Source organism: Agaricus bisporus, assembly GCF_000300575.1.
Source record: "Agaricus bisporus var. bisporus H97 unplaced genomic scaffold AGABI2scaffold_3, whole genome shotgun sequence".
Taxonomy (NCBI): Eukaryota; Fungi; Basidiomycota; class Agaricomycetes; order Agaricales; family Agaricaceae; genus Agaricus; species Agaricus bisporus.
This window is the reverse complement of record NW_006267366.1, coordinates 675,415-687,390: the sequence shown is the minus strand read 5'-3', so window position 1 is coordinate 687,390 and position 11,976 is coordinate 675,415. Positions and strand designations below refer to the sequence as shown.

The window sequence follows — 11,976 nt, the reverse complement described above, 5'->3', positions numbered from 1 at the left end:
AAGCGCGTGGTCAATTGTCTATCAAGGAATTGGTGTTACGATCTGATAAAATCGAACGAGAACTCATCGAAACCAAACCTCATCACCCCTCCATCAAAATTCTTTCCGATTTCAACGACGACCCCATCGCCTATTCTCGTTATCTCACCTCTAAAATCTTTCAAACCTCAGCAATGTTGTATCTCCATTCCGTCGTCTCCGATGGATATCCTCATGTTTTTCAAATCAAAAATGCGGTAACGGAAGTGATGAGATGGATACAGAGGATACCAAAGAAACCGAGCACGGAATTGGATAGGAAGATACATAAGTTGGTGATTAGGAGTACGGTGTTTGGGTTTTATATTACTGGGGCGTTGACGGATAATTTGGGGTATAGGAAGATGATACAGGAGTATTTGTTGGATGAGGCGGGAGAACATGTGGGGAATGTCAAGATTATTGCGGATCTTTTGCAGGGGATTTGGAGGGAGAGGGGAGAGGAGGGGAGGAGGGGGGAACCGAGGAGGGAGGTGCCTTGGAGGGAGAAGTTGTTGGTGAATGGTGAGGCACCGGTTTTGTTGGTGTGAGGTGGTTGTGGAAAAATTTGCTATGGGGCGTGTTCGGCTTTCTCGCCCTTCTCTTTTTCGGAAAAGAATTTCGTTTTTGTCTTGATTTTTTTCGTTTTCATGACCTACATGCTTTTTTTCTCTTTCTCTCTCTCTCTCTTTCTCTCTCTCTCTCTCTGTCGCTTGCTTTGGAACAACCCACATCATCATGATCAGACCACATACATTCGTACTATCACTCTTCTCAACAACAATTTTTTTCCTGTTTTGTATAGCTACTTTCTGAAAAACGTGTATTCCTGCATTCTGCTTTATGTATCAATTTTTCAACAGCAAAAGGGAAAAAAACTAGATTTTTTTCTTGGATGACTGTTATTCGAAAGCTTGTAAGTTAATGAAAATCTAAAGTGCGGCTGGAACCATTTCGATTTTTTGGATTTATCTGTCAGAAAAGATCTAAGTTTCTATCTTTACGGAAAGCGGTCAACCACTGTATGCATACAGCTCCTCTAACTTCGGTCTAATCATGAATAATCGGACCCCTTTGAAATCATACCTATCAAACAATTTCCTTTTCCATTTTTTCACCCCCCAACCGTTCATTAAGGAGGGTAAACCCTCCCTCGTAGTCCGAGGCAAACGACTTCAGGGTGTTTTTCCAAGAACTTAGGAAGGTGGTGGATATGGCTTAAATAGGGCTGTTACCTGTATTCTGGCGGAAGATGGGATTACTTTATTAAGTATAAGTAAATAAGATCTATCATATCATTGGGTTACTTTTAGCTTTCTGCGGAATGATCGAAATGCTGGTTTTTGATAGGCGGGGAAGGGAGCTGATGTTCGGTGTGAGTGGGAGGTATATATATATACCATATGCAAGGACGACTTTCGGTCGTGGCGAGGAAAAATGTGAATATTTTTTTGACCGCCTCAAGGGCGTTGGCGTCGAGTAGTAAACGGAGGGTTTTCGCAAAAATAGAATCGGAATACCGGAAAATCGGTAACTGTGTAGAGTTCCGACTTCGGACGCACCATTGAACATCATCTATCACTCACCAAGGCTCATTACGACAAAAAAAAACAACTCTCAAACTTGGGTTAGGTCATCGATGATATGTCTGTTTCACTCTTGGTCTTTCCAAAACAAAAAAAAGAGCAGGAAAATGAATCTAATCGTCTAACATGCTGGAAGCTGTTGAGTCCCAGTGGGCATGAAGACGTATTATCGACCCATCGTACTTCTCTCTCTCTTTCTTTCTTTCTTCCTGGATGTCAGTGTTGATTCGATCTCAGCGTGAGGAAGGTCGAGGCCCCAGAAACAACTGCCAATTCCACCGTAGTTATATATATTGATTCCGACGTCGGTTTGGTGAAACGCCCGTGAATCGATGATGCTGATGACCGAATTGGTCGGCTTCTAACCCCACGTTTTCTGGTTATACTTACTCATTGAAGAATATAAGCAATAGAAACCAGTTGAGACATCTCACTCATACAGGAATCGCTCAATACTTCTCGGATTTTTCGATATAGTTATAATCTCAATACCATAAATTCTAGCTCAAGAATACAACATCTTCAGTATTTCTCATAAGGCCAAGTCGAACAAGACGTCTCCAAGCTCTTCGACATCATAGAACACCTCATTTGATCATTTGACGGACGAATGAAACCTGAAAATTTGTTTAGTTCTCCTCGGGCCGCGCTAATCATTGCTCTAGAGGTACATCGTAGTTGATGATAGACGATTGAGAAGCTGGAGTAGTTGGAGTGTCAATCGTAAATTAAAGAATGTGATGGATTGTGATGGTGATCACACATTTACGTGTGGTAGTTGATTCTTAACAACAACTAACTCCCTGAGAGCAAACTTTGTTTTCTTCGGTGTTTCAGATCAGCCGAGCCAATTGGGAACTTGAAGTTGCCAAAGTTTACTGACTTCGCCGTCGATAATCCGTTTGAGGATATTTGTCAACCTCGGTGCTCGTATTCGCCTCCGTCCAACATGATGGTGATGCCTCGCAACGATCGAGGAACGTCGGTATGTTTTTAGATCGAGTCATACCGTTACTACGGTTCCCGGAACAGACACTGTTCTAATTTGCTTCTACCACTCGTTCAAGGTCTTTAAGCTCTAGCTTAGTGATACAATTGTCCTCAGAATTTTCGAGCAAACAATTTCGTGGTGACGACCACATTGCGATTGCTTCGTGGTGTGGTATTGTGAGCTCTGTTTTTCCTACTCAAGCTTTCCCGTCTGTCGCCAACTTGGGTTTGCTAGTCACACGCAGCAGGTTAAGAAAGTTCACGACTATTGGCCAACTAATTGTACGTGTGATACTGGTGTGATAAGAACCAAGTCAATCGTGTTGGTAATGGGACCGGATCAGTGTTCCTGTCGGCAAAATCAGTATGTGTCCCTCTCGGCGTATATATGCCCCATAGCATCAGAACGATCATTTTTGATCTTTCCGAGACGTGGCGTAGAAGCTCAAATGACATACATACTACGCACTTGCGTTAGGCCACGAGCGACGGCTGTCTAGGCTGAACATTGATGTTGAATGTTGAGACTTCTCAGAACACAAGTTCCCACTGGTATGTTGTATGACTCATAAGTTGCAGGTATTTCCCTTCGTCTCGACTACCGTCGGCCGGTTTTCATTGTCGTGTATGGGCACATAAAATCAAGATCATGTGTCCGAACCTGATATTGGGCTGCGCACATATTGCCTAAACTAGCAATCAGGATCACTCAACGCCGGAGATGGAACGGAGTTTCCTCCAGTCATTCCGTCAAGTCGCCGCTACTCCAAACCTGTGCAGGTATCTTATTGTAGAACTTAGGCAGATGTCAATGATTTCATATGAGTCATTCTGACGAAAGATCCTCGAAGAAAGAGAGAAGAGGGGCAATGCTCTATCAACGTTGTAATGCAGGTTACGCAGAAGTGGAACTGGTCACCGGTCATCGGCCACCGGTCGCCACCGGCGATGTTTTCAAACTCCGGTTTTGTAAGCCATTGCAAAGAAAGAAGAGAGAGAGAGAAAGATGACTTGGGGACGACGAGACTCATTGAACTGAATGAGGGCCACTTTTCATCAAATCCCCGAGCTTGGCACACCGCCTCTGACCGTGTATACGTATCCTGCCTGTGGAATCCTTCGGGAAGGACTCCGAAGGGGAGAGTAGAGGATGCAATGTCAACCTGCAGGAATGGTCATACCCCTAGTCAAAGACAATTTAATCTATAACTCATGGCAATGACGAATAAGGCAAGTAAGCTATCGAATCGACTATTTAAAAATAATTTTTAAGGCCTCCGACGATCTGTTGTGGAACGGATAACGAAATTGAAATACAATATTTGAGCCGATTGAATACACGTCCCTTCAGGGCAATAACTCATCATGTGAATTTCACCGGTAAGCAGTAACCCTGTCACCAAGTCGAAGACTGCGACAGACCAGTCGGATTGCTTCGGGATACCTGAACATTTATGTAGAACACACTATCCTTGAGGCTTTTGAACGCATGTGTTGTGGCGTCGATGCACTCCGTGAAGTGACCATTACGTATCAAATCAGGGCCTTTATGAACTCCAATCGATTGGTGAACACTTACGAATTGCTCAGGTGGTCCGCATCAGACCCAGGAAATTAAACCTCAGAGTCATTTTGGTTTCTCGTGGCCGAGTCACACGGTGAAGGTGTAATTTCCTCTTCTTTCTTACCTTACGACCTTGCTATATGAATCCTATTACTAGTAGGTCGAAATACGGACCCTCCTTTTTTTCTTTCATTAAATCTAGAATGTGATATTGAGATTTCATGTTTGAGAACATAACAATTTATCAACGAAATATTTCCTCAAGGAAGCATACCTTTAATAGGCTCAGCTGAGCGAGGGTTCAGATCTTCAGATTTTACTATGTATAATCGAATAAATTTTTTATGAAGTGATAAGTTGGTTGAGCACATGTTGAGCAGTGATGCGTGGAATGATACCGGTTTAAGAAACGAACTTTTTAGGCAATCATACCCTCCGATATCTTGGCTCGAGTCGAAATCCTAAGATTACATAGACGTTTGATTATTGATGAGTGATACGATGTTCATCCCCGAAAGCGAAAAACTTGCGATTGAATCGCAGAGTCCATGGCTCGTGGTGCAGAATCGTCTTGATCATTCCATTTATACCTAACACATCTCAGTAGTCTCCTTGCCAACGGCATAGCTGACTGTAAAATGCGTTAGACCGTTCATATGCCTCCGTCAAGAAGCAGTAGGTTCGACGTGCGGTAGCAGTGATTTTGCGCACCTTCTTTAAGTAAAACATACCCAACAGGGTCGTATTTTGCCACTTAACGAGTTGTTTGATCTTCTGGACTAGGGGATACACATTGATACACGTTAGCGATATGATGAGCTCTACTAACTTAAACTGGTCATCTTCTTTAAGGTCAATCCCCTCATGTCGCTGGCCACACACAAACATAAGATCCACGGTCCACGCAAGTGAAGCGTGGCATAGGTGAGGATACGTCCCGACCTACACCCACCCACATTGCACCAAGGATGGGAACTCGCTCAGATAAGGTTCACGACTTCATCACAGCCTCCAGAAGCCATTTAATGATCCTGTTCATCCATACTCGCTTATGGTGTCTGGGGTGCCTAGTTAAAGATTCCATTTCACGTGAAAATCTATGATGAAATGACCCTCTCGACACGCTCCAAACTTGAAGCAGAAGAGAGGGAACGAGAATCTGGGACGGATGAGAGGGTATGTCCTCCGCTATATAGCTTCGCTAGGTTCGGTGTCTGCCGTGAACTATTCCTTTTAGTCTTCCTTTATGGGGAACAAGGCACAAAGCAATATCATCATCCGCACGTGCAAGTGGAATCCGAGGATTGCGAAGTTGTCGAAGTTTAGGTAAGAAATTTAGAGAGAAAAGAAAGACGAAACGAAGGAATCCCAACTTTTGGTAACCCATGTGAACAACCAGATTCGGTACCAAACACATGCCGTCGCTGGCTTTGATGTTCCGATGAGGGAGGAATGCATCTTATTCTTGAATCTGTGATCTCCGCACGGAGATAGAAATGACAGGTTCAGAACAGGTCGAGGAACTCTTTTTGCATAGGCCCTTGGAAACAACCCATCACATCGTTCTCATCTGGTTATCCTTCAATTTATAATTATCGACTTCCGCGGGTAGCCTCCGACTTTCCTACGAACCCTTCCCTCATAAGATCTCGTCGAACAAATTACTCCGACGCGGCTTGCCTTTCTCTCAACAAATACACTGCGAGGCAGTCAGCACATTTAGTCTCTCAATTTCTTCAACTCCGAGACGAATGACCTACCCAACTACAGCCACTTCCTCCCTTAGTGGATCACCTTCACCTTCCACCTCCCCTTCTTCTACTTCGAGTCCTGAAACACCTCCCACCTGTCTGGACCCTTCCATCATGACCTCACACGCAGAATCATCACAGAGTGCCCGCAGCACTCCCAGTCACTCCTCCATTGATCTTCCAAGGACGCAGACTGCTAGCAAGGGTGGTTGCTGGTAAGTCGCTTGGCCAGTTTAATAGTGGGACGCATCGGTTGACTATTGGATCATAGGACATGTCGACTACGCCGGAAGGTTCGTCATGCTGAATAAAAACGCTGACATAAACATTCAACCCGCTAATCGTCGTAACCGAACAGAAATGCGACGAGCAACGCGAAGGCAATACATGCCAAACATGCAAACGTCTTACAATCACTTGTTTAGGTTGGGGTGCGAGACGTCCCGAGTGGATGAGGGTCAGTCCAAAATCCCTTCACTTGTCGTAGAGATACTGAATGCGCTCTAAAGGATAAGAAGGCAGTGGATGAATACAAGGCCGGCATCAAGGAGCGATTGAACAGAGCAGGCCTCATCCGCGGACAGCCTCGTACCAACCTTCTCAATCGAACCGCATCCTCGCGAAGTTCTGCGGCAGTTGCATCACGTCCTCCAATTCAACGTCGGCCAACGGTCCCCGAGGTGGCGCCTTCCACAGCCTCATCGCTCGGCCTACTCGCCAGTAATAGCCACGAGGACATAACATACTATCATCGGCCCATATTCCCAAATGAGCCATTCGGTTTTCCTGACATACCTGGTATGCCCTAATACTTCAAGCCCCCGTCTTCACAACACTGACTCTTGCTACAGGTGCTCCAAACACTTCTGTGTTTGAGGGATACTATGATGCGCCTATCAGCGATATGGGGATGATGCATCCTGGCGGCATGTACCCTGTTGAACCTCACATATCCTCCTTGTCCAATCCCGACTTCGACTTCTCGGGGTTCAGAGAGAATTTTGTCGACCAGGTGGCGCCGTTATACCAAGTTCCTAGCCAACAATCAATTAACATCCGTCAAATCCTCCATGACTTTGACCCAGTTCGTCAATTACTATTCAGATTTGATGCCTACGGAACAGTCGCTGAAGTGACTTTGAGCGTAAGTGATCGCGGCCTCCACTCCGTAGTACGTTTGACCAATTATCTTGGATTATAGTTGATCGAGAAAGATCCATCCGGTCCGGTGACCAAGGCCGTCCAAGCTTTAGGCCAATTGCACAAGCAGAGGATGCGTGTCTCGCAGGGAATAGAGCTGGATACCAAGCCGAATCGGAGTCCAGCAGATTATTTCCATCAGGAGGCTCTGACGCAGCTCAAGAGTAATAAGGAACTTCAGCAACATTTGAATGAGTCCGACGCTGTCGCTGCCCTGTACCTCGTCTTCTTCTCGCAATTATCGGGATGCGTCACTGATTGGGACGAGCCCTTTGCGATACTCAGTGACTGGCTTATTCAGAGAAGACTCCCAGTGACTGAGGAACCCTGGCTCGTTTTCCAAGACATGTCGGCGGGCGAACGCCTCGTCGTAAAGGGAGCCCTCGTGAGTGCACCACAATTCGTGGTATTTCGAAAGTTTGTTTAACAAGATGTCGATTTTAGTGGATCGATATTATCGCAAGCGTTACAACAGGGAGAGGACCCAAGTTTTTCTCTCTCTGGAGACGCTTACTCGGAGAAAGGGGGACTTATTGGGGTCAGAACCACACGACTTTCCAGCGGGGTCTTCGGATGGATACCCTGATAGGGTGCCCAGACGAGGTTCTATTGATGATCCTGGAAGTATCCCTCTTGGCTCAATGGAAAGCAACGACGCAGCATGAGGGAATCCTCAGTTATAGGGAGTTGATACGACAAGGAAACGAAATCGAGCAGCGTATGAAGCAAAATGTGACAGATACCAGGCTGATCAACGACAATAATGTGTCGTTGATTCAGAACGAGATGATGAGTAAACCTGAGATGCTTCTTGACGACGATACCCGCGGTGCGGTAGCGACACTATTTAGAGAAGCTGCAATCCTCTACCTCAACACTGTGTTGAGCGGTCCTTGCCCTGGTAGGTTTTCCGAAATAAGCATTTCTGAGGCCTGAGGCTGACGAGTATGCAGGCGTCCCCGAAATCAGCGAAGGCGTCCGGAAAATTACTCAGATCATTCGATCACTTCACCGCTCGCCTGAGGTGGAACGAGGAGCTGTATTGCCAATCATATTGGCTGGTTGTATGACCAACGATTCGATCCATCGCGAATTTTTCAAAGGGCGGTTTTTGCAGAACGAGGGTGTTGGAAATTTGATGCAATTGAGAGTATTAATGGAAATATTGTGGCAGAAACGCGATGCGAATATCGTTCATGGCAGTGTGTCTTTGGCCCACGTCGTGCAGGAGCAAGGTCTGCGACTTCTTCTAGTGTGATTGGTGAACACCACACGTTTGCGGTACCTTTTCAATCCCGTTATAACCAAATTGTAGCAGCACATATAATGGCTTACTAGCAGCGGTCACTGTAACTCTTATAATTATTAGTGTATTTTTAAAAGTAGTATCGAAATTATTTACCAGAATTATTATTATTATTGCAATTTGCGCTGGCGCTATTCATAGACAGTGTGAAAGGAGCGCCCGAGTGATGGGTGCATGTCGTCGTGGTATCAAACAGAGTTGCCAGTGTTTGGCGGGAACCAGCAATGCGAAGACTTCAGAGTGTTAACGGGCATTTATGGACTCTGCAGAACAGTCAGTAAAGTAGAGAATGAAGAATTAATATGCAAATACCGTAACGGCAATTGGGAGAGCGGAAATTGGGCGTTTACCACGAGGCGGGGAAGTGGAGGCGGGAAGAGAAGTGTCCTGAAGACGTGGACTTATATACGGTCTGGAGGCCGTTAATAGCATCGTAGCTCATGGAAAAGGGTTGGGCGCGGTGAAGCAGACAGGAGGAAGAGATGCAAATGCAAAATGAGCGCGGATGGTCAAGTTTATCCCGGCGCTACCGGGAAATGTGCTTTGTTTATCTCCATGATGGCGCACATGACCGTATGAGACCAATGGGCGCACTCAGCAACACAAAGAACCTGCGCCCATACAGCGCTCGAGTTTCCTATAAGAGGCCACACGGCAGTCCATCTTGTTTTTCCTTTCCTTTCATGCCGCTCCGATATCTTCCAAATCGCTTTAATGCAGCTTGTCCTGTCTTCCTCGGCTTTTTATGGCTACGACAATCCAAATGCCTTGGCTGGCCGCTGCGCCCGTCAGGCTAGCGCCCAATGAAAGAATTCCTGTGCTGGGCGCAAGTTCCAGAAAAATCACTGCCATACGTCCAAGTATAAGAACAGAAACCATCTCTCCGTTTCGTTGATTTCAGCTTCTCACTTGTGCCCCCCACGGAGACAACCCAACGTGAAGAGTCTAAACCATGGGATCGACATCTCGTTTACTAAGGGTCTTCTGGCTTCAAAACTACCTGTTCAAGATGTCTGGTCTGCGATGAGTAACTCGACCTGCACGTGGTTTATGGTCTGCCGCCCCCTGACCACCCGGCGCCATCCTGTCAACTGTCAAAAGAGTTTCTCTGTTGTCGTGACCTCATATCCAATCTTATCTCGAGTCTGCCCATCTATCGGAATGTGCGAAGGTTCAATGATGATTGCCATCTGCAGCAATACAATTACAGAAGTTTTTTCCCTGTTCGTCCCTTCGCCTCGAGTTTATAATTTCCCAAGAAGCATCTTGTTCGACTCACACCAGATTCACGCACTTTCGGGTGGGTCAGTTCTCACGGAGTCCGTCATTCACCGAGCCCATCATTCTCTCGATTCGAGATATACTCTCTCCCTCGCAATTTCACAACCACCGAGACATCCTTTCGCTTGACTGGTAGTCGAAATTATCCACGACAAACTGCACCAATCATCTTTCATCTGGTGGTAGCTTTCAAGTGACAAGTGCCAAACGCAGTGTCATATTCGGCGAACTCAACTCCTTGGATACGGATCTATTTACAGTATTTTCTTTGGTCACTTTTTCGATCCAGACTCACCTTCCCCTGTTGCGGGTATTTCGGCCCTCCGGGATCCCCGCCTTTATGGTCAGCATCATGCGTAAGTGCGCAGATATGGGATGACTAACTTATTGGCATTCTGTCAAATCTATTCTAGGCGATCGCTTTGAACAACCTCTGACCATCATTGACGTTTTCCCTGATCACTCCACAGCTGACCTTGCTTGGGTCACAATATTCCAGAATGACCTCAAGCGAATGACAGCATGAATACTTCCGGTCCTTAATGCTGTGTGCTACTATTACCTCGCAACACGAACTCGTCGGAGAGCCAGGGAGACTTGAATCCTCACGAGATGTAGGTCTACTTCCCAATTCGCATTCAGTTCGATTACTCTGACGTCCCAGAAGCTTATACCATCATGCATCATGAGATCATTTGATTTGCGCTCAACCCCATTAATAACGATGATAAACAGCCAATACTTAAAACAGCCTTGGACTCAGACCCTAACTGTCACGATGTTGAATCCAACCCCATACTCGTCCAAATCCTACCTTGCGATCCGGACACATGCCAAATATCTCAACCAAGATCTTGGAAGTATACCTAAATAGGAATAAAGCTGGGTCCAAGATCCCAATGCGTCCCTTCGCTCCGACTTTTTCTACAATTTCTTCCCTAGGATATCATTGAAGATATCTCCAAAGTATCTAGTCGCTAAGCGGTGATTAATCTCATTCTAGACTGGTCGAATACAACGTTCAGTCTTGGATTTCCTCGGCACTTGTATGCCTTCCGCAGTTATAGGCCTTCTATTTTTAATTCAGTCCAATGCTCATTGATGTAGGCAGTCCTTGAGTAACCGGTGAGAATTCGAAGGGTCGATGTTTGCGACAAGTCAGGACTATATTTAAAACTTAACAACCATTGTACGGAATGAGCTCATCCACAGCAATGGGAGGTGGGGTGGGGGGAAAAAATCCCCAGCTAAAGCATCATTGTATAAAACTGAAGGGTCATCGCGCTGTGACTAAGCATGAATTACGTTTTAAAGAAGGTGTATGTTCCCGTAGTCCGAGAACATCTTACAAATGCCCCCTGAAAAATCCACGACTGAGAATCAAAGTTATTAAACAATATCTCTGGTCTTGGTTTTTCTACGTGAGAAAACGGAAGAACCCTTAGTACAGAACTTCCAAAGGAATGACTTTGCCTCCGAACGACTCGTGAGAAGTATTATTGATTCGAAGAGTTCGAAGAAGTACAGATTCAATTTCCGTTGACTTCGCATTAGCCTGCCTTTTAAAATTGGCTTACTTGTGATTTCCGTGGACTTTGAGCTATGAACCTAAGTATTACGGAAAATACACACTGTGGCGCATGGGACGATTAACAGCAACTTTGATTAAAAAATCCGACAATTGAGATTGTCATTAACGACACGCGACAACTCGGATGATCAGCAGCCACAACTACAAAAAATTTCCAAATGAAATGAAATTGATATAAGAGACACCCACACATCTCCTTGGGCTCATATCAACATCAATTCCGTTGATATCAAATTAACTTGATCAAAAGTTTTCAATAAATACACCAATCAACCCGTTTTGACTTCTAGTCTTGAACTTTAGCTCAGGAAGATTATTTCCCTCATCACTAAATATTGGCATCTCTTGATTTTCGGATGCCCTGTTGTTGGACGCTCTCCTCTCGGGACACATACATCGAGCATCAAGGATCAACACCGCGGTTTACAGATTCTGCGTGGGGACTGGATCGGGAACATGTAACACGTCATAATAGATGGAAAAATTCAAATACGACATATCGCGTCGGGAGTGTAATCTTTTTTGCACGACGCCCCTGTTAGAATTTCATTAATAACCGCCAATCCCCAATCCCCAATCCTGACAAGTCTCGGATACAATACTTATCTCGTAGAAGAAATCGGCGTCGCACTGGTCTTCATTAGATCTCACGTACAGAAGCGTGACCTCAAACAAAAAAACACTAGAGA

General features: G+C 45.4%; 2 protein-coding genes across 2 annotated transcripts; both read left to right on the top strand.

Annotated features, from left to right (window-relative positions):
- The first annotated feature begins 180 nt into the window (after window positions 1–180).
- On the top strand, window positions 181–726 carry AGABI2DRAFT_191135 (hypothetical protein). The gene is given in 2 exon segments (XM_006459004.1): window positions 181–667; window positions 682–726. 1 exon segment carries the CDS (start codon window positions 249–251, stop codon window positions 567–569), a length of 321 nt encoding a protein of 106 aa, XP_006459067.1. The 5' UTR covers window positions 181–248; the 3' UTR covers window positions 570–667; window positions 682–726.
- Window positions 727–6,727: 6,001 nt separating this feature from the next.
- On the top strand, window positions 6,728–8,540 carry AGABI2DRAFT_201001 (hypothetical protein). Its single transcript, XM_006459003.1, has 4 exons — window positions 6,728–7,053; window positions 7,111–7,494; window positions 7,554–8,010; window positions 8,063–8,540. Exons 1-4 carry the CDS (start codon window positions 6,814–6,816, stop codon window positions 8,365–8,367), a joined length of 1,386 nt encoding a protein of 461 aa, XP_006459066.1. The 5' UTR covers window positions 6,728–6,813; the 3' UTR covers window positions 8,368–8,540.
- The last annotated feature ends 3,436 nt before the right edge of the window (window positions 8,541–11,976 follow it).